This window comes from Brachypodium distachyon, chromosome 1 (assembly GCF_000005505.3).
Source record: "Brachypodium distachyon strain Bd21 chromosome 1, Brachypodium_distachyon_v3.0, whole genome shotgun sequence".
NCBI classification, from domain to species: domain Eukaryota; kingdom Viridiplantae; phylum Streptophyta; class Magnoliopsida; order Poales; family Poaceae; genus Brachypodium; species Brachypodium distachyon.
The window spans coordinates 74,979,719-74,999,825 of NC_016131.3; the positions used below are offsets into that span (position 1 = coordinate 74,979,719).

Below are 20,107 nucleotides of genomic sequence, written 5' to 3' on the forward strand. Positions count from 1 at the left end.
TGTATGCTGCATGGGGAAAAGGGTCGCTAGATTCAGAGGCGGGGTCAGAAGTGACCTCCATCTCAGAGGTAGGTTCCAAAAAAGATCTCGGCATCGATGGATGTTGGAAGACACAATGGGTGATTCTGATCTGCATTCTACACTGCTTCCCTCAGCGTCTTGGCTTTTGAGAGGTGAGATCTCGATGCCATTATCAGCGCACCACTTTTCCATGTTACTAGCATTGCAGATGTTGTCAGAGTCGTAGTCGCTGAAGTCCATGCGTTCTCCCATCAAGATGTTCTGCGATGGCGGGTTAGTGTCGAAGTAGAAACCCTGGTCGGTGAATACGAGATTCAGCATCTCCTTGGACGAAGCTAGTAGAGTCGATGACAGTGTTGATGGAGTCATCGATGAGATCGGTACAGGCCCCACAGTGGGTTCCAACTGTCGACGGTATTTTTCTGCCGATCTTACAATCAAGCAAGGGGTCTTGAATAGACAGTAGGGAGGGGGTCGGAGCCCTAGGGGATCTCACCGGGAACTCTATAGAGACAGTGGAGACAAAGATTTTACCCATATTGGGGCCCCTGATGGATGGGTAACAGCCCTACGTCCTGCTTCTGTATATTGATATTGATATGAGTATAAGGATCACAAGAACTAGATCTGATCTACGAACTAGGTCTTGTCTTGGCGATATGGCTTGAGCGATGTTAATCGACTTGGATTGCTTTGTGTTTTCTGAGACGGCTTGTATGTGGCGAGAAGGCTTCTGTTGGCTCAGGTTGGGTTCTTTGGTAGGGGCCTCCGGGTCCTTTATATAGTAGCACCTTCTTGGTCGGCAAGTATTCGATATCCAATCCGATGAGATCTTGGTGGCGGCGTCCATCTCGGAAAGGTCTCCTAGATAAGGTAGGATTCCGGAGTACCTGCAGAGAGTTTCGTTATCTCCTCCGAGTCCCTACCTAACACGATTCGTGCGGGACCCTAGGTACTCGTTGGTCGATACGGTCATCGTACGACTATATGGTTTACCTCCTTGGTAATGTAGCATTACTCACCGACAATGTCGTTCTGTCATTAAACGAATGCTATACAGTGAGCACTGCACATCTGACTTTTTTGATCAAAATGACCTTGTACCCCTATAGGTTCACTTTAGTAGGTATATTACAATTGAAATATATCTACGGGTTTTGGGAGTTCATGTTCACCAAACCTGGTCATTTATCCCTTGTACTAACTAGTGATGTTAATTAAATATGAAACCTAATAAAATTGTAAAGTAAGTCTTGCTGAGTACCTTAAGTACTCACCTTGCAACTATTATCGAACTGTAGAGATGGATCCCCCTCAGGAGGGTGATCCTAGTCAGGAGACCTCGTAGATGTTCCATAGGATTCTACTCACGTTGGCTTTAGAGCCCTGTGCTAGATGGATGCCACAGTAATTTTGGACCTCTTACGCCGACGACACCATCATCTTCCTCAACCCGGACCGTGCCGACATGCTTTTCCTGCTCAACATGCTTCACGAGTTCAGTCTCGCAACTGGTTTGCGCATTAACCCCGGCACGTGCGAGGTGGCTCCCATCCACCGACCTCGACGATGTCCTCCTCCCTTTTCAAGGAATTCGGGTCGATCTCCCCCTTCGTTACCTAGGCCTTCCCCTCTCCCTCGGACGGATCAAAAGCGATCACCTCCAGCACATCCTCGACCGGGCCAGTGCTCGTCTGGCTGGTAGGCAGGGCAGATGGATTAGCGGCGGAGGGCGCCGAACGCTCACCAACTCCGTGCTTAGCGCCCTCCCGGTTTTCGCCATGACCGCGCTTAAGCTCCCCAAGAACTTCATCAAGGCCCTCAACAAAATCCGACGCCGTTTCCTATGGGGCGTTGACAACGATGAAATCGCGGGCGGCAAATGCAAGGTTAGTTGCGCTAGGGTTTGCTCTCCTCTCATGCACGGTGGGCTGGGCATTGCAAACCTGGATGCTTTTGGTCGGGCCCTTCGTCTCCGATGGCTCTGGCTCGAATGGCGCGCGCCGGATCGGTCAATGGTCGGCACGCCCACGCCCTGCGACGATTCCGACCGCGACCTTTTTGCCGCTGTTACTCGCGTCACCATTGGCAACGGCGCCACCGCCAGCTTCTAGTGCTCCAACTGGCTTGGTGGGCACCCGCTTCGGCTCACCTTCCCGCGCCTGCATGCCATCTCTCGACGCAAGAACCGCACGGTCGCCCAAGCCCTTACAGATCACCGATGGGTGTGTGACTTGCGTCACGATCAGTCCCCCGACGTCCTCCACGAGTTCATCCTCACCTGGCGCGATCTTCACGCGATCACCCTCCAGCCTGAGATCCTGGACTCCATCCGCTGGATCCTGACCGCAGACGGCTCTTACTCGTGTAGTTCCGCCTACAAGCTCCATTTTGTTGGATTTACGCTCTCGACGCTTCCTCAGACCGTTTGGCGGGTCTGGGCGCCTCCGAAACACAAATTCTTTGCCTGACTTATGTTGCAAAACCGACTCTGGTGTGTGGATTGGCTCCAACGGCATGGCTGGCCAAACTGTTATTTTTGCGCCTTAGGTCGTCACAACCCGGAAACCTCCTTTCACCTCTTCGTGGAGTGCCCACTTTCCACCCAGCTGTGGTGCCAGGTCGCGCTATGGCCAAACTGCCATGCCTTCACGATTGCTATCCATGAGGCCGCTTCCATTCAAGACTTCCACGACCACCTCTTGGTGAGCTGCAGCACCAATCTTAGAAAAGGGCTCGGGTCTCTTTTCATCCTTGTATGTTAATCCATTTGGCGCGAGCGAAACTCGAGAGTGTTCCACGACAAGACCACCGACATGCGCCAGATCACCATTTTCATCAAGGATGAAGCCCAAGAATGGGCCTTCGCCAAGGCTCTCAGGAAGCTGCTCTGGGAGCCACCCTGAGTTCTCTTCCCCCTGTTTTCTGTCTTTCTCTTTTCCTTTCTTTCTCTCTTCCTTTTTGCCTTAGGGCAAACCGTGTAATTTATCTCTACCTGTTAATATATCAGAAAAGCCAGCAATTGCTGGATCTTTCAAAAAAAATGTTGAGTATTATGGGGATGAAATTTCTCTCACGTACGATGAAACTCCACTTTCTCTTCTCATAAATATTGTGGCATGCTGATGTCGAATGAAATTTAATGCCCACGAAATTCTACATGAAACTCCCACCAAGAATGCCTAAATATTGTGGCATGCCATCTAATTTGCTGATGTGGGACCTTACTAAATGCAAATGAAATTCCCATAAAACTTTGATTGAGGGGGAGTTTCATCCTCATTAAATGTAGTGACACGTCAGTGTTTTCGATGATGTGGCAAGAAATTAATAAAGAAAGAGATGAAATGAGTTTCATCACCATGAAACCATGTATACACTATTTGCAAGATGAATTCTATGTTGTATTAACCTTGTAAACGACAAACAATCAAACTTTGAATGTGTTGACCTATTTCAACTATGAACTAGATGTCATCTTGCTTAACTAACATATTTTTGGAACATGAATAGGAAACCCATTAAGAATTACAAGGACTTGTGTAACTAACATATTTTCTAACAATGTTTTGTCGGGGAATCTACTCACGTGCCCGCCATAGATGCCAGTGAAAAGCGTGACCAGCTACGGCACGTTGGCAGCCAAGGGGTGTGTGTTTCGAGGAAGAGTGGACTTGGATCGAGATGACAGATGAGCCAAGGGGGCAAGAAATGTCAGACCATGTATCGAGATTGGAGCCTACAATACTAGTAGTACCAAACAATCAAATCTACTCCTACTAGTAGTACCATGTACCGATAAATGGCAGACCATGAATTGTGCTGGCTTGGAATCAAACCGTTGCATTTGTCATGGGACAGATATAATTCTTGTGATATCGAGTGGTCTGCCCACTTGAGATTATTCGGCGCTATGCATGGACAGCCCCTGTTGCTTCTGGGAGTAATATTTGTTCCATGGAGTAATAATGCAGACGGCAGGTCTATTCGTGGTCATCAGTTACACAGTCTTGTTTCATAAAAAAGGGTTACACAGTCTTATCATGGGAGTTGATCAAATTGCTTCTCGGGGTATAATCTATTCCATGAACGATCATGTCGCCATCTACGAAGCTAATAAATGGTTTCTATTAAATTATTTGTTCCAAGAAGCGACAGGATTAACCAACACTGTAACACACAACTTGAGATTTATTATTTTGGTGGCAATTACACGGCTTGATTCTTTTATCTTCTCTAGCAGAGTTGCCAGTAGTTTGATATGTACAGATCATGACGTGGAGGTTGGAGCCTAACTAATTATTCAAACAGATGATCCACTTGTGCTGGCCAACAGGCTTGGTCAGGGCTGCACATGATGCTTGTCAACTGTTAGTTGTGGATGCTTTGTTTTTTTCCTTTTGGATTTAATCACATATGATAGTTTATTGTAGGAGTTTGAGTAGTTCGATATGCACAGATCTACTGCCCTTGTCCATAAATAATTAAATATAAGGAATTCTCATTTTTGTCTCTGAGACAGATACTCTAAAACCCTGTTTGTTTCAGCTTCCGGCGACTTTTGGGTGCATAGCTTTCCATATATCTGAAAGTGGAAAGCTAGAAGCCTCTTCTCGTGAGCTTTCCAGCTTTCCACTTTCGGAGCCATTTGGTTTTTGGATATATGGAAAGCTAGCTATCCAAAAGTTGCCAGAAGCTGAAACAAACAGGTCCTAAGCTAAATCAGGTTCAAAGGGGAAAACCAGCATTGAGCGTCCAACAAGCTTGTTAAAAAAAAGAGCTATATTGAATTGAATGTTAAAGCAGAACGCAGAGCATCAAGAAGTATGTATTGAGTTGCATGCATCAACCAGTTCAACCCAAAAGCTCTCCCTCACGTGCAGGTTCCCTCAGGCCGCCTACGTGGATATTGGAGTGGGCTGCAATTATTTTATTTAATCGCGCCCGCCAGGATTCTAACTCGAAACCTCTTGCCCTGATACCATATTGAGTAGCATGTACCGACCAGTTCAACCCAAAATCTTAAAGTGATAGGGAAAGGTGGGCAATTCACTTATACTCCAACAATATGTTTAATATGCAATGGGAGTAACAAACAAAGAAAATTTTGGGCACAAGTGTGCCGACAGTTCCACCAAATGAATGATGAACAGAAAGGCTATTGAAAATGACATCTATGCTACTCGCGGTTGTCCTGTTTCCTATATCCTATTACGCCAGCTTAAATTCGTACCGTGAGCATTACGTTACACCCCTGACGCACATAGCCATAGCCAAACTTGTTGAGCCTGAATTACTCAAAACACAAGAGAATTAAATATAACGTTTTCCTTGCATTACATTACACCCTGGCGTAGATGCCAGCGAAAAGCGTGGCCGGCTACGGCACGTTGGCAGCCAAGTTATGACAGATGAGCCAAGGTGTGTGTTTCGAGGAAGAGTTGACTTGGATCGAGATGACAGGTGAGCCAAGGCCCAAGGGGGCAAGAAATGGCAGACCTTGTATCGAGATTGGAGCCTACAATACCAGTAGTACCAAACAATCAAATATACTCCTATCCACTTGAATTGTGCTGGCTTGGAATCAAACCGTTGCATTTGTCATGGGACAGATATAATTCTTGTGATATCGAGGTGGTCTGCCCACTTGAGATTATTCGGCGCTATGCATGGACAGCCCCTGTTGCTTCCGGGAGTATTATTTGTTCTATGGAGTAATAATGCAGATGGCAGATCTATTCGTGGTCATCAGTTACACAGTCTTGTTTCATAAAAAAAAGTTACACAGTCTTATCATGGGAGTTGATCAAATTGCTTCTCCGGGTATAATCTATTCCATGAACGATCATGTCGCCATCTACGAAGCTAATAAATGGTTTCTATTAAATTATTTGTTCCAAGAAGCGACAGGATTAACCAATACTGTAACACACAACTTGAGATTTATTATTTTGGTGACAATTACACGGCTTGATTCTTTTATCTTCTCTAGCAGAGTTGCCAGTAGTTTGATATGTACAGATCATGACGTGGAGGTTGGAGCCTAACTAATTATTCAAACAGATGATCCACTTGTGCTGGCCAACAGGCTTGGTCAGGGCTGCACATGATGCTTGTCAACTGTTAGTTGTGGATGCTTTGTTTTTTTCCTTTTGGATTTAATCACATATGATAGTTTATTGTAGGAGTTTGCGTAGTTCGATATGCACAGATCTACTGCCCTTGTCCATAAATAATTAAATATAAGGATTTTTGATTTTTGTCCTGAAACAGATACTCTAAGCTAGATCACCAACATTGAGCGTCCAACAAGCTTGTTAAAAAAACAAAAAAGTTATACTGAATTGAATGTTAAAGCAGAACGCGGAGCATCAAGAAGCATGTATTGAGTTGCATCCATCAACCACTTCAACCCAAAAGCTCTCCCTCCCTCAGGCTGCATACGTGGATATTGGACTTGGCTGTGATTATTTTATTTAATCGTGCCCCGCCAGGATTCGAACTCGAAACCTCTGGCTCTGGTACCATATTGAGTTGCATGCACCAACCAGTTCAACCCAAAAGCTTAAGCTGATAGGGAAAGGTGGACAATTCACTTATACTCCAACAATATGTTTAATATGCAATGGGAGTAACAAACAAAGAGAATTTTAGGCACAAGTGTGCCGACAGTTCCAGCTAATGAATGATGAACATAAAGGCTATTGAAAATGACATCTATGCTACTTTCGATTGTCCTGTTCCCTGTACCCTATTACGCCACCTTGAATTCGTACCGTGAGCATTACATTACACCTCTGACGCACATAGCCATAGCCAAACTTGTTGAGTCTGAATTACTCAAAACACAAGAGAATTAAATATAACGTTTTCCTTGGCATTACATTAGACCCCAGCCGGCAGTTGTTGAATCTGCAAGGAGATTAACAAACAAAGAAAATTGTGGCCACACATGTGCGGACAGTTCCACCCAATGAATGATGAACGGAAAGGCTATTGAAAATGGCATCTATGCTACTATCGATTGTCCCGTTTCCTATACCCTATTACGCCACCTTGAATTCGTACCGTGAGCATTACATTACACCCGTGACGCACATAGCCATAACCAAACTTGTTGAGTCTGAATCACTCAAAAAAAAACTTGTTGAGTCTAAATGGCATGCAAGAAAGGAGCTATATACTTAAAAAGCTTTTAGATGAAATTAAATGTGGGAGGACAACTGATATACTACGTGTTGGTGTTTGCCATAGCGACTTTAGATGAACTTCTTCTTTTGTTGATGTGTATCTGTTATTTGTTTCTAACTCTAAGATTGTGTCCCTGTATTCGTATGTGAAGTAGTCATGAGTGTGCGTCACTGTATACGAGTGTCTGCGTGTGTCTCTACAGTACTTTTTTGGCAAATAAAAAAATACTAGTAGAACCCAGCAGCCTATCACAGCAGTGAGGGGGCACGAATTAGGTAGAGACATCATCGGATTCACATATCCGCACCTCAGATCAATGCGTTATTATTATTTGAGTGGAAAGATGAGCAACGCACGCTGACTCGACAACAACGGCGACCGACGGCGGGCGGGCAGACTATAGATCTAGGAGACCTGGCCGCAGTCGGCGATCTTGACCACCTTGGAGGTGGCGCCACTGCTGCACCCCACACTCTCGATGGTCTTCACGACTTCCATGCCATCGACGACCCTCCCGAAGACGACGTGCTTGCCGTCGAGCCAGTGGGCGTCCTTGCAGCAGATGAAGAACTGGGATCCGTTGGTGTTGGGCCCGGCGTTGACCATGGACACCGCAGCCTCCTCGTGCTGGTGCTTTTGACAGAAATTCTCGTCGGGGAACTTGTCGCCGTAGATGGACTCGCCGCCGGTTCCATTGCCGCGGGTGAAGTCGCCGCCCTGGCAGATGTGCCCGGGGATCACGCGGTGGAAGGTGGACCCCTTGTAGTGGAGCGGCTTCCCGCTCTTGCTGACCCCCTTCTCGCCGGTGCACAGCGCACGGAAGTTCTCCGCCGTCTTGGGGACCTCTTTCGCGTACAGCTCCATCTCGATGCGGCCTGCCGGTGCGTCGTTCAGGGTCACATCCAAGAACACGCGAGGGTTGGGCATCACGGGGATATTGGGGCTGCTTCGCGATCTGGGACGGGGAGACCTGGTGCGCCTGCTCTAATATAGAACACCCTGTAATGCTTTACCGCGGACGTCCGACGCGAGCAAACTTTCGGACATCTGTAGCGAACATCGCCCCATTAGACCATAGTTTGTGATTTTGGTGATTGAGTGACAACATAGTAATTGGGACTAATGGTTTGTCAACGGTTTGTCAACTATGTGCCTTGTAGGTTTTCTAGGTCCCAAGTATGCAAACCAAACCATGGCAAGATACAAATCATGGTATTCATACACCCAAGTCATGGTATTCTTGATATCCAAATCATGGTATTATTGATATTTAAGTTATGGTATTCAAGTGATCAAACCATGGTATATAGGATTATTCTATGGTATTGAAGCATCCAAATTATAGAGAAAATTCAGAGATATCAGTACCACCGGATCTTCGGTGTGCAAGTCGTGGTATTGATATAAAAAAATTCAGTACCACCGGATGTTTCGACGGTCACAAAAGAAGCATCGGAGCAAGCATCGGAGTAATTGGTACGCTGCTGTGAAGTTCAAGTCAACTAGGATCACCGGATGATCCGACGGTGGCTTTTCTAGTTGCGTCGGAGCAATTCTGAGTGGCAGGTGTATGTTGAAGACGGAGAAAATCAAGTAGCACCGGATGAACCAATGGTGGGCGAGGTAGCGTCGGATCAATGCGTCAGAGGAAGCATATTTACTTCAGAGAGTTCCAGAGAGGTTTTTGGACAGAAACCCTTCAGCACCGGAAGTTCTGATGGCACCATCGGAGCAAGCATCGAATGAATTTTAGACGAGTCAGTGAAGAACTTGGGCGCGGGGAGGATAATGGCTAGTTGCACCGGATGTTCCGATGCAGGCCAAAACAGACCATCGGAACATCCGATGGTATGCTTTTCTGCTATCCGTTAGAGCAACGGCTCTATGGATCCCTTGGGCTATTTGTACCCCCTCCACTCGCCCATTTGGAGTTGCTGGACTGTGAGAGAACCCATTGGAGTGTGAGATTCATCAACAACACATCCATGCCACCCAAAGTGCAAAAGTGATTGATTCAAAGCTTAGCACATGCTTAGAGAGTGATTAGTGCTATGATAGACCTAGAGGAAAGTGTATGCAAGGTGTGCCAACCTTGTGATTGGTTCTAGAGTGAACCAACCATGCACAAGGTGTTGCCGGAGCCTTGGGGCCTTGGTGGCTCTCCGGCAAGTCTTCGACCCTCCGGCTTGGTGTGGAGCGGCGTTGACAACCATGTGCGGGGGATGTGGAAACCCCCTCCCTTAGTGGGGAAGCTTCTTAGGGGAGACGGCATCAAGGTGACCGAGGGGCTTGGCGAAGCGCGGGTTTTTCTGCCGCCAACTACACACTCACCAGAAACTTACCTTACATGTGGGACCCCGTTGTGGTAAGGACTTCCCTTTCGATCGGTAAACAGGTTCGACCCATGGGAGGAGCATGCTTTCTCTTTATTTTACCGCCCTATTTATCAGCTTAAACTTACATGTCGGATGGACCCTGGGTCAGCCCAACCGAGAGGTCACATGTTCGAGCCTTGGTATGGACACTCATTTTTTTTAATTTTCCTTCCCTTTTTTCATCACAGAACTTCTGCCACCTACTCACCTGAAACTCACATGTGGAACCCGGTCGCGGTAAAGAGTTCCCATTCGAGGTTTGACCCATGGGAGGAGCACGTTTTCCATTTATTTTTAGCGCCATATTTATTAGATTAAACTTACATGTGGGATCCTGGTTGGTTTATGATGTTTTTGTGGAGCTTTTATGGTCACAAAACCATCATCGAACAGCGACTGACGATTTTCTTTTGGCTACAGTAGAAAATTTTATGACGTTCCAAAACTTTGTCACTGAATTTGCTCGGATGTCAAACTTTATGACGTTTTCAGCCCGGATCGTCATAGATCTATGATGAGAACAACTTTGTCTTAATAATTTCGTCACTAATCGGCAAATTTCTTGTAGTGCTGGCTGGAGGAGGCGTAATGATAGACCAGTATGGGAGGACAATAGTGGACCTCGATAAGATTAATATAGAGACTGACCATTCATCCTAGCTAAGGATATGAATCACGTTTTCTGTGTGAAGGACATGAAGCAAACCCAAGACGAAGGGCGCTAAAAAGTCAAAAGATGAGCCAAAATGCCACATAGTTCTTCCAGGGACAGAAAAATTGTTGGAGTTAAAGAGGATATTTCAGACAAGTCAGAAGATTTTGATCTGTTTGATGACCTTCATCCTCCATTCTTCTCAGTTGAAGTTGACCCCTGCATCCTATTATCCAAAGAAGACGCTCCGTACTTACAGCGCGATCATGACCTAGGGACGTTCATCAAGATTTTTTTTAATAATGTTCCATTAAATATCGAAGCATTTCTCTCTCCCACGCTCCAATTTTCTTCGCCTTCTCATGAGGGCGAACTGTGATTTTCCTCTTGCCACGAGAGGAACGACAATCACCCCCACCATCGCCCCTCCCTTGAGCAGCAGTAGCCATATTGATTGGACATCACTTTATTTTTTAAAATTTGACAAAATAAATTAATATCATAAACATCCAAATTTTATTTTGTTGCCTCCAGTTACACATCTCAATTTACTAAAGGGCCTCCTGGGGAGCATTAGTACCGGGTCTACGTGCAGCCGGAACTAACGCTGGGAGAATTGAATGCTCACTTCTCCGGTTGTGTATATTGGGCTATTCTTAGTGGGTGTTTCATGGGCATTAAATAGACTGCCATGTCAGCAATTTTCTTTATGACGTGGCAGTGTATTAATGAAGAAAGAGGTGAAATGGGTTTCATGGGGATGAAATCCTGTGTACACTGTTTCAGCTTGTTTCTTGCATGTAACCTAGAAAACAAAAAGAGATGAAATTATGTATTGAGGGGATGTGTTTTATGCTAGTTTCAAATATTTTTAAATGATGTGTTACTCTAGGTAATCGTGTTCATGAAACTCCCACTGGGTATAGCCTTAGTCCAACGACATTATATTACAGCACAAGATTTGTGCAATAAGCTGAGATAGAGGGGGATTTTTGCAGCTTGTTGCCATGTTGGCATCGCCACATAGACAAAATGTGCCTCCGTGGATGGTTGCGGACCTTCACACTCACTCTTTAATAGATCGTGGACCTAAATGACCACTTTTTTAGTTGATAGACCTAGATGGGATTTCGGGAAAAGTTTACGGACCCACAGTGTAATTCACTCCATTATTATCATCCTGTTGGATGCCTCCACATATTACAATATTAATATTCTGTTGGCCGTACCAACGCACGGGGACGATACCCTAGTTCGCAACTAAAAGCAGAGGACGGCGTCTGTGGAAAATTATTCTATGCGCATGACTCTTTGGCAGCAAAAAGTTCAGCCTTCACAAGGCCACTCTGCATCAACCTAACAAATACTACACCGTGCTACTGAAGGGAAAAATGCAAAAGCTAGTTAGGTTCTCTTCAAACATGCACACATCATGCATTGCATGGGAATGCTCCATTTTCCTCTCGGGCGGCAAACCGGCCGCAGCTCCCTAGCACGCACACTCCAATACTCCATGCTAGCTAGCTCCTTGAGATGAAGAGTGTCTTTGCTTGTTCCAAGAAGTAGCTACTAGCCATAGAATCGCCGGGAATCATAATGGCCGAGGTGGCGTTCGATGCCGTCAAGTTGGTGGTGAACTTCATCCGCGAAGAGGCCCGGCTGCAAGGCAGAGCCGGCGACGACGTGCGGTTCATCATGGACGAGATGGAGAGCATGAACAATTTGCTCCACCAGCTCGTGTCGATGAACAAGCCCAATAATCATGACACCGGCAGCGGCGGCGGCGAATACAGCCACCTCCGCACGTGGATGAAGCAGCTGCTGGAGCTCGCCTTCGACTCGAAGAACTCCGTCGAGCTCTACATTCAGGCCGGCGACAGCCACTGCTGTTGGCTGCCCTGGGCAATGGTAGCTCGCCACCATGTTGTGTCCCGGATCCACGAGCTCAAGGAGCGGGCGCGCGATATCAGCGAGCGCCAAGGGAGGTATGGCGGCGGTCTTTTGCTTGCCCAGCGTCAAGATGGCAACGTCGGCGATCGCACTGCTGTGCTGTCCAACTCCAACCAGGTGCAGAGGCGCGCCCATGCAGGCAGCAGCAGTGTTGTCCGAAGCGTCATACTCGACCGCGAGTTTGTCGACAACAGCAGAGTGGATGATGCTCTCTTGCGGCTCAAGGTGCTGAGGAGCTCTGACGAAGACGGCGGCGGCGAGTCCTCTGACGACGACGAAGGCGGCGACGAGTCCTCTGACGGCGACCTCGACTCTGACGGCGACAAGCAGCAGCAGCCGGACGGCAGCGACAATCCGCAGAAGCTGACGCAAATGGACGCCGGCGACATGAAGCAGCAGTCGGTCGACGTCGGCGAAAAGCAGCAGCAGCAACCGGACGGCAGCGACAATCAGCAGAAGCCGACGCAACTGGACACCGGCGACATGAAGCAGCAGTCGGACGTCGACGGCGACAAGCAGCAGCAGCAGCAGCCGGACGGCAGCGACAATCCGCAGAAGCCGACGCAACTGGACGCCGGCGACATGAAGCAGCAGTCGGACGTCGACGGCGACAAGCAGCAGCAGCAGCAGCAGCCGGACGGCAGCGACAATCAGCAGAAGCCGACGCAACTGGACGGCCGCGACAAGAAACGGCAGTCGGAGGCCAGAAACAATCTGCAGAAGCAGATGCAATTGGACGCCGGCGACAAGCAGCAGCACCCAACGCTATCGGACGCCGGCGGCAAGAAGCAGCAGCAGCAACCACAACTTGATGTCAGCGACAAGCAGCTGCAGTCGGACGGCAGCGACAAGCCGAAGCTGCCGCCGTCGCAGCAGCAGCCACAATTGGATGTCAGCGACAAGCAGCTGCAGTCGGACAGCACCGACAAGCTGCAGCAGGAGGAGAAGCAGGAGCAGCAGCAATCGACGCAGTTGGATGGCAGTGGCAAGAAGAAGAACAAGAAGAAGAAGAAGAAGAAAAAGAAGAAGAAGGAGAAGGAGAAGCAGGAGCAGAAGCAGCAGGGTATTAAAGTGGTTGCAATCCGTGTGCGAGACGGCACGGATGAAGCTGCTGTCGGAGAGACCGTGCTCAAACGTTACAACAGTCTCAAATACACGGACAAGCTAGTCTCTCACTGGAATTACGAGGAACAGGCGGCGCTCCACATCTCCGTCCGACGGCCTCCCATTCTCCCGGAGATCAAAGTGCACATAGCTAATCAGGCTAAGAAGCAGAGGCAGATAGCGGAGGCCTCCCGGTACCCATATGGTTATCCTGGAAATTCCCAGGCTGTTTCTGTTGCTGGGGACGACGAGGAGTTCAAGGACGAGAAGCAGGCCGAGGAGTTTATGAGCAAGACTTATGGTTCAAGTTCAAGACAGCTGCTTGTTCTTTCCGGTTTGAGTTGCCCCAAGATATTGGACGACCTCAAAAGTTTTTTGTGCGGATTAGGTAAGGGCTCCCATAAGTTTGCAATAGTACTCTGCACAAACGACAATGCTGCGGCAAAAGATTGCTCTTACCCTGCCACAGATAACGAGCCTCCGATAACCTACTCTCTAGTTGATATTTACTTGGAGAGAGCGGTCGCCCTGCTTCCGAGCAGCTACAAAGGTGACATGCCCGATGACATGTCGCTGACGCTAACTGTGCGTGGAATTCTTGAGAAGTGCAGAATGGATGAGGTTTGCATGAAGATGATCCTCCATGCCCTCTACTACAATCCTGACATGGCGAAGAAAGAAATGGAGCGCCTCAAGGACAGCCTTGTTGGCACAGGTCACCAAGAGAAAGAGAACCGAATAATCACCTTCTGCTACCAAACACTGCCAAACGATTACAAGAATTGCTTATGGTATTCAGCTGTTTTCACCCGCGGAATCAACGCACCTGGCCGCGTTCGGAGGGCAAGTTTACTAAGAAGGTGGGTTGCCCAAGGCTTGATAGCAGAGGATAAAGCCAGCGACTGTTTCGATGCCTTGGTCGAACTGAAGTTTATTAATTCTCACCAAGTCAGTGGCATGGGCAAGGTAAAGAGCTGCGGCGTGCATACTTTGGTTGATGACTTGATTACAAGGGAGTCTCCCACAGTTGAGGATCTATTGCTCAACAACCAGTTGCCAATTGATAACTTGGATCTCCCCTACTCAATCCGGAATGGTATGAAGCTTCATCCGGCTAGCTCTAGTATCACAAGCTTCTTGAATTCATTGTCCAGCAATTCAATGTTGCTCCTGACAGTGCTGGATTTGGAAGCTCGCAAGGACCTCGAGTCCAAAGACCTTTGTACCATATGCAAGATTCGCAAACTCAAGTATCTAAGTCTCCGGAACACAAATGTTGCCCATCTGCCCAAGCAAATAGGTCAGCTGGAGAATCTGGAGACCCTTGACATACGAGGAACAAAGGTACTGGTGTTCAACGCGGTGCTGCCAAACCTGAAGCATCTGCTTGCTGGTCGCATTATCGACTGCCAAGACACATCAGACATTATCAAGTCCAAGGAATCATTCTCCACGGTGTGCATGCCTCGTGCTGTTGAAACCATGGAAAAGCTCGAGATATTGTCCCGTGTCAAAGTTACCGACAGTGCTAAAGAGCTGATCAACATTGGTGACAAACTTGAGCACCTAAAGAAGCTGGGTGTGGTTCTATCTGGCAAGAAAGCTAGCTTGAATGATCTGTTCCTTCAGATTGAGAAACTCAACCAATGCCTTCTGTCCTTGTCAATCCGGATGGAACCACCAGGTAATTGGGATGCTGCTGATATTATTTTACTGAGACCTCCGAAGCACCTGGAGAGCCTTCACATCTGCAGCATCAGAAGGGGGCTGCCTCCTAGGATCAAGGAGCTCCATCACCTTGCCAAGATAACTCTCCGGGATACTTTTCTGAAGCAGGATGGTCTCAGAGTACTTGGTATGCTTCCTAAACTGCGCTATCTCGGGCTCTTTTACCATTCATTCGAAGAAGGCACTATCACCTTTGGGGAGTTCGGTAGGGGTTGGATCTTCATGAATTTCGAGAATCCGATCTTCAACAATCTCACAGATATTGCCATTGAAGATGATACTATCACCAGCGTCACCTTAAAAATACTCCCTAAGCTTGAAAAGATGACTTGGTCTTTCAAATACATGGAGTCGCTTTCAGGGGTCCAAAATCTCCCAAGTCTAACACACCTCGTACTCAATGGAGGATCACACAATGAGGAGGGACTGCAGAAACTGCAAAGAGATATTGATAGAAACTGTAACCGTAATGGTATTAATTTCAAAATCAATGCACCTCAGCGTGGTGAATAATCTACAGTTGTCGGTCCTGCTCCTTGATAATGCTGCTCCTGCTCCTGCTACTTTTAAAGTATTTCTACTTCAAGTGCTGCTGCTTCTTCTTCTGCTACTACCTCTAATATGGAATAAAGATGAACAGTTGTAGCTTCAACTCCTTGATAATACTACTCCTGTTACTTCTGAAGTATTTCTGCAACTGCTACCTTTCCTACCGAAGATGAAGAGTTGGTGGTGTTGCTCGTTCATGCTGCTGCTCCTCCTGCTACTTCCGAAGTATTTCTACTTATGTTGCTTCTACTATATCTATTGAATAAAGATGACGAAGGGCCCTTCAAGTTCTTCATCTTCCTTGTGTTAATTGTTAGACCACTATCCTATACGTATTCAGCTTGTCTGTGTTTGTGTTGGAATGCTGTTTGGAATGTATATGTCTCCATCTCAAACTGGCATGGTTTTGGCTTAATTTCTTGTTCCATTTGTCAGCAATGCTTTTGAATGAATTCTTTATTTGTGCGTTGTTCCTGTGTTCATCTTGTCAAGAGTTCATTTGTTGACCACTCACCACCATTGTAGTCAAGAGTTGACCAATTACTAAGGCAATGTTCTCACTGATTATTTGTCGACCATTCTTTCTCAAGACTATTTTAAGGGATAAACGGCCACGATCCTGCTATATATTTTTTTCAACCAATTCAGGGTGGGGGCGGGGATACGTACCTACTTTTTCATTTATCGAAAGGACCCTAGGAAGGGACAGTTACAATGAAGTTACACAAATCATCTCGGCAAACCAAGGAGAAAAAAATGAGGTCGGCAAGGCCGAAAAGAGAAAATACAGAACAGAAGGAAGGGCACATATCAACTTTCAAGCCCAACCTAAGAGTAATCTTCCAATCATTGGTCTACTCAAATACCAAGCTTCTTACTTGCCGCATTCGCACTATACATTTATGACCTTCAACCCCCGTATTCATCTAACCAAGGTGAGGGAAACTTCCACACACCATGACCGTCTGGTTGCCACTCTTGTTGATGCTCTCTGACACCCATCATCAAGGGAGAAATGTGAGAAAGCTGGAAGGGGGGAAGACCGCCTAATGAGAACGAGCCCCCTGGCCTGACCAACCTGGCTTCAAACAGGCGTAGAAATCACAAAAGACAACACGTACCGAACACACAAACACCCATCCACGACTGACTGGAGGACACCAAAGCTTAGTCAATTTGCAGCCAACTGCCGCGCTCCACTGACCTTGCCGATGATATCCCGTGGCAGTGGTTGACAAGGCTGCCTGCATCAAGCCAGAGCAGGGGCTGGCTTTCCAATTTGCCATTATGTCGAGCTCCCTCCAACGCCCTGTGAGGGAAGGAAGCCCCAAAGGAGGGAGGGCAACTGACGAATGCAGCCATCATCAACCAAGTAGATAGGGTGAAGAAGAATCAAGGAGCCGAGCAATCGAGCTCGCTGGATCCTGGCCACAACCACGAGAGCAGAGCTGGAGCAACAACAAGAAGAAAGTTGAGAATAGAGTGAGGATTAGATGAGAAGAACTGCAGGTAGAGGGGTACTGAGAGAGACCAATGGATGATGTGTGAAAATCAGACACGGCCACAGCCGCGCAAGAAGGCACTTCAAAGCGGCGCCCCAGAGGAGTTTTGCGTGTGGAACACCATCGCCGCCCGTCCGATTAATCCCTGCAAGGTTTTCACCTGGAGAGAAGTATGTTGGAATTACCATAACGACGCCTCCAAGGACGGGAGCGGCGCCCAAAGACGTCGCCGTCGCCAAGCCGACCAACGGCCCCAATGCTTTCGCCGGCGCATTCCACCATCCAAAACACCACCAACCTACACAGCCCCTATCACCGCTTCGCTTGCCGTCGGTAGACAAACCAGCCGCCTGGATTAGCAAGCAGCGGCTGCCGCAACGCGGATCCGGCGACCACCGATGAGGTAACAGTACGCGTGGAAAAAGCAAAAAGCAAGGATCGATACGGGCCTTTGGCTATCCAAACTCCAATCGATTTTTCATGTGTACGTGTGCCACTGTGTGTATACGTGCGTGTGCTTTGCTTTCGGCCAGCAACCGATTAAACAGAGGTAATCGAGCTAGCTTGCTTGATGTTCGTTGTTGTCTGCGTGAGAGGAATTTGGGCTGATTTCCAACATTTGGTATCAGAGCTAAGGTTAATCCGGCAAAGCGGTCCCTAGCACATGGGAGCTATGTCGACGGATGCGGGGATGTCAGGAGCCGTGGCTGGAAGGAACTCAACACCGGCGACGTTTCCGAGGCTCGATCGCAGCGACTACAGCATGTGGGCGATGAAGATGGAGGTGGCTATGAAATCTCAAGAGATCTGGGACGCAGTCGACCCCGGCGGCGACACGTACGCCAAAGGAGCGGCGAACTATCGCATTGATCGCCTGGCGTTGGCGGCCATCCATGCGGCTGTGCCGAACGATGTGCTACAACACCTGAAGGGGAAGAAATCTGCGAATGATGCATGGGATACGATCAAGACCCTGCATCAAGGACACGAGCATGTCCGGGAGGTGAACCTTCAAACCTTGCTGAAGACTTATGAGAGTTTGAAGATGGGAGAAGACGAGGCGGTCGACGCATTCACAGCGCGTGTAACGACACTTGTTAACGGGATCCGCGACCTAGGCGAGACACTCTCCGAGATCTCCGTGGTCAAGCGGTTCCTACGCGCGGCATCACCAAAGTATATCCAGATTGTAACCTGAATCGAGCAGTGTGTGTGAGATCGAGATAGGCAATCAGAGGGGGGGTGAATGATTGCGCGGAAGCAAATTAAAACATTTCCCGAAAGTTCAAACCCTAAATCACCTTTCTGTCCGTGTTAGTAAAACAGCCGTAACTTTTGATTGGATGAACCAAAAAATACGTATGAGTATGGAAAAGAAAGGTATTAAAATTATCTAACCAACGCAACAAGAATCAGCTCAATCGGACTTACCAATCAAAAGATATGATCAAAATAGTAACAGCTGACAGAAAGTTACGAGAATTAATCTAAAACCAATTTCGAGGAATAACAAGAAAGATGAATTAATCGCAATCTTCTCTTGATCTCGTGATAAACCTGCAGCAAAGTATTATGAACTTGTGATGAACCTGCACCAAAGTATTAGAAAGATCTAGCACGAAGATTTCACGAAGATCCGAGAAGAACAGAGATGACACCGCCAACGAATCTCTTTATTGCAACGATGTCGATCGATTACAAAAGATGCAACCATGCATCCAAGAACTCTCCAAGAATTGATCTAGATCCAAAGCTTTGAGTTCCCTCACGTCCTTGCTAAAACCCTAGCTAGGATGCCCTCTATTTATAAGGGAAAATTCGCAACTCTAAACCGAATCCGAATCCAACACGGACTCCTCTGTCCCGGTCAGTATTTTGCCCGTGGGGCCCGCATACCACCTCGGATTGAGATGACTCCAAAAGAAAAGTTGTTCGTCTCGACGACGCGCACAACTTTTATGTGGATCACTTTTCCATCTGACGCCATCTTGATAACGCTTAATCTTTAAACAGCTCTCATCCAGCCACGGCTGGACCTACATATCTTCACCTCGATGTCACTTCATGCCATCAACTCTTCTTGTCATGTCTTCAAAACTCGACCATCACGTATCGAATATCTCCAATACCGTACATCTCCGGTATAAACAACATAAGACAAACCGGTGCCCTCCCGGATCATCGTAGTCTTCACTTTCATTGTTCCTTCGCACGAACGTCCCGCATGACCTTGGTCCTCGACCTCATCTTCTCCCAAGCTTCGTCTCTCGATCCCGTCATCGACCACGTTCTTCTAGCTCCGGCAACACCTGAAAGCGAACACACAAATAACCAGTACGAGCACAAGTCCACGACTTGACTCAGGGTAAGTTTCACACAACTCACGCCATGTTTTCACATAAGAAACTAATGGATCAGCACACCACCAGCAAAGCACTAAGTCCAAACAAGATACATGTCATCACTTAAATATCCATATTATCCAAAGTATCCACATCAATGTTTCATCTAAAACACTTGCCAATGTTACACATCACATATGATTTCACAATCTCCCCCTTGATGAAAACATTGGCAACCTCTCGTTAACAACACTAGACATTGAACATTGATTGGCATACACATTCACTTAACTCTCAGATTTTCAAGGTTTTGAAAAAAAAATGAAAACATCAAAAAGTTGGAGAAACACCAATAAAAAAACACCAATAAAATGTAAAATATGGTATGTATATGTGTTAAAATCTCTCCCCCTTTGACAATGAATTTCATCAAAACCACACAAAAATATTTCCCCGCTTCAATTTTTTTTTAAACTAAAAGCGATTTTTTTTCTTGTAATGAGCATTATGAAACATCATGAACATGATAATTGTGCATCCAAGTCATGTAAAAAGTAGTTGTACTCGACATGTATATAAGTATGATGTAATCTACACATGACTAACAATCAAGTATTGTTACGATTTATTGCAAGACATGGTCTCCCCTTGTCAACTACATCAATACTTGAATACAAAATAGCTTGCAACACA

The 20,107-nt window shown here is 47.0% G+C and overlaps 3 protein-coding genes and 1 long non-coding RNA gene across 4 annotated transcripts; 2 read left to right on the forward strand and 2 right to left on the reverse strand.

Moving 5' to 3' along the window:
- Positions 1-7,483: 7,483 nt before the first annotated feature.
- LOC100845871 (peptidyl-prolyl cis-trans isomerase) lies at positions 7,484-8,197 on the reverse strand. The gene has a single exon (XM_010231068.3). The coding sequence runs from the start codon at positions 8,137-8,139 to the stop codon at positions 7,618-7,620; it is 522 nt and encodes a 173-aa protein (XP_010229370.1). The 5' UTR covers positions 8,140-8,197; the 3' UTR covers positions 7,484-7,617.
- A 3,278-nt stretch (positions 8,198-11,475) lies between these two features.
- On the forward strand, positions 11,476-16,039 carry LOC100846174. Its single transcript, XM_010231069.3, has one exon. The coding sequence runs from the start codon at positions 11,836-11,838 to the stop codon at positions 15,532-15,534; it is 3,699 nt and encodes a 1,232-aa protein (XP_010229371.2). The 5' UTR covers positions 11,476-11,835; the 3' UTR covers positions 15,535-16,039.
- A 183-nt stretch (positions 16,040-16,222) lies between these two features.
- Positions 16,223-17,670, reverse strand: LOC112269874. The gene is made up of 2 exons (XR_002962089.1): positions 17,102-17,670; positions 16,223-17,018 (listed from the first exon to the last, which is right to left on the reverse strand). It is a non-coding gene; the product is annotated as an uncharacterized LOC112269874 (long non-coding RNA).
- LOC112269873 lies at positions 17,497-18,304 on the forward strand. Its single transcript, XM_024457304.1, has 2 exons — positions 17,497-17,622; positions 17,702-18,304. Exon 2 carries the CDS (start codon positions 17,737-17,739, stop codon positions 18,268-18,270), a length of 534 nt encoding a protein of 177 aa, XP_024313072.1. The 5' UTR covers positions 17,497-17,622; positions 17,702-17,736; the 3' UTR covers positions 18,271-18,304.
- The last annotated feature ends 1,803 nt before the right edge of the window (positions 18,305-20,107 follow it).

What these genes read in the sequence shown, in the direction of transcription:
- LOC100845871 (XM_010231068.3), bottom strand. Translation starts at nt 8,139, where the DNA reads ATGCCCAACCCTCGCGTGTTCTTGGATGTGACCCTGAACGACGCACCG.
- LOC100846174 (XM_010231069.3), top strand. Translation starts at nt 11,836, where the DNA reads ATGGCCGAGGTGGCGTTCGATGCCGTCAAGTTGGTGGTGAACTTCATC.
- LOC112269873 (XM_024457304.1), top strand. Translation starts at nt 17,737, where the DNA reads ATGGGAGCTATGTCGACGGATGCGGGGATGTCAGGAGCCGTGGCTGGA.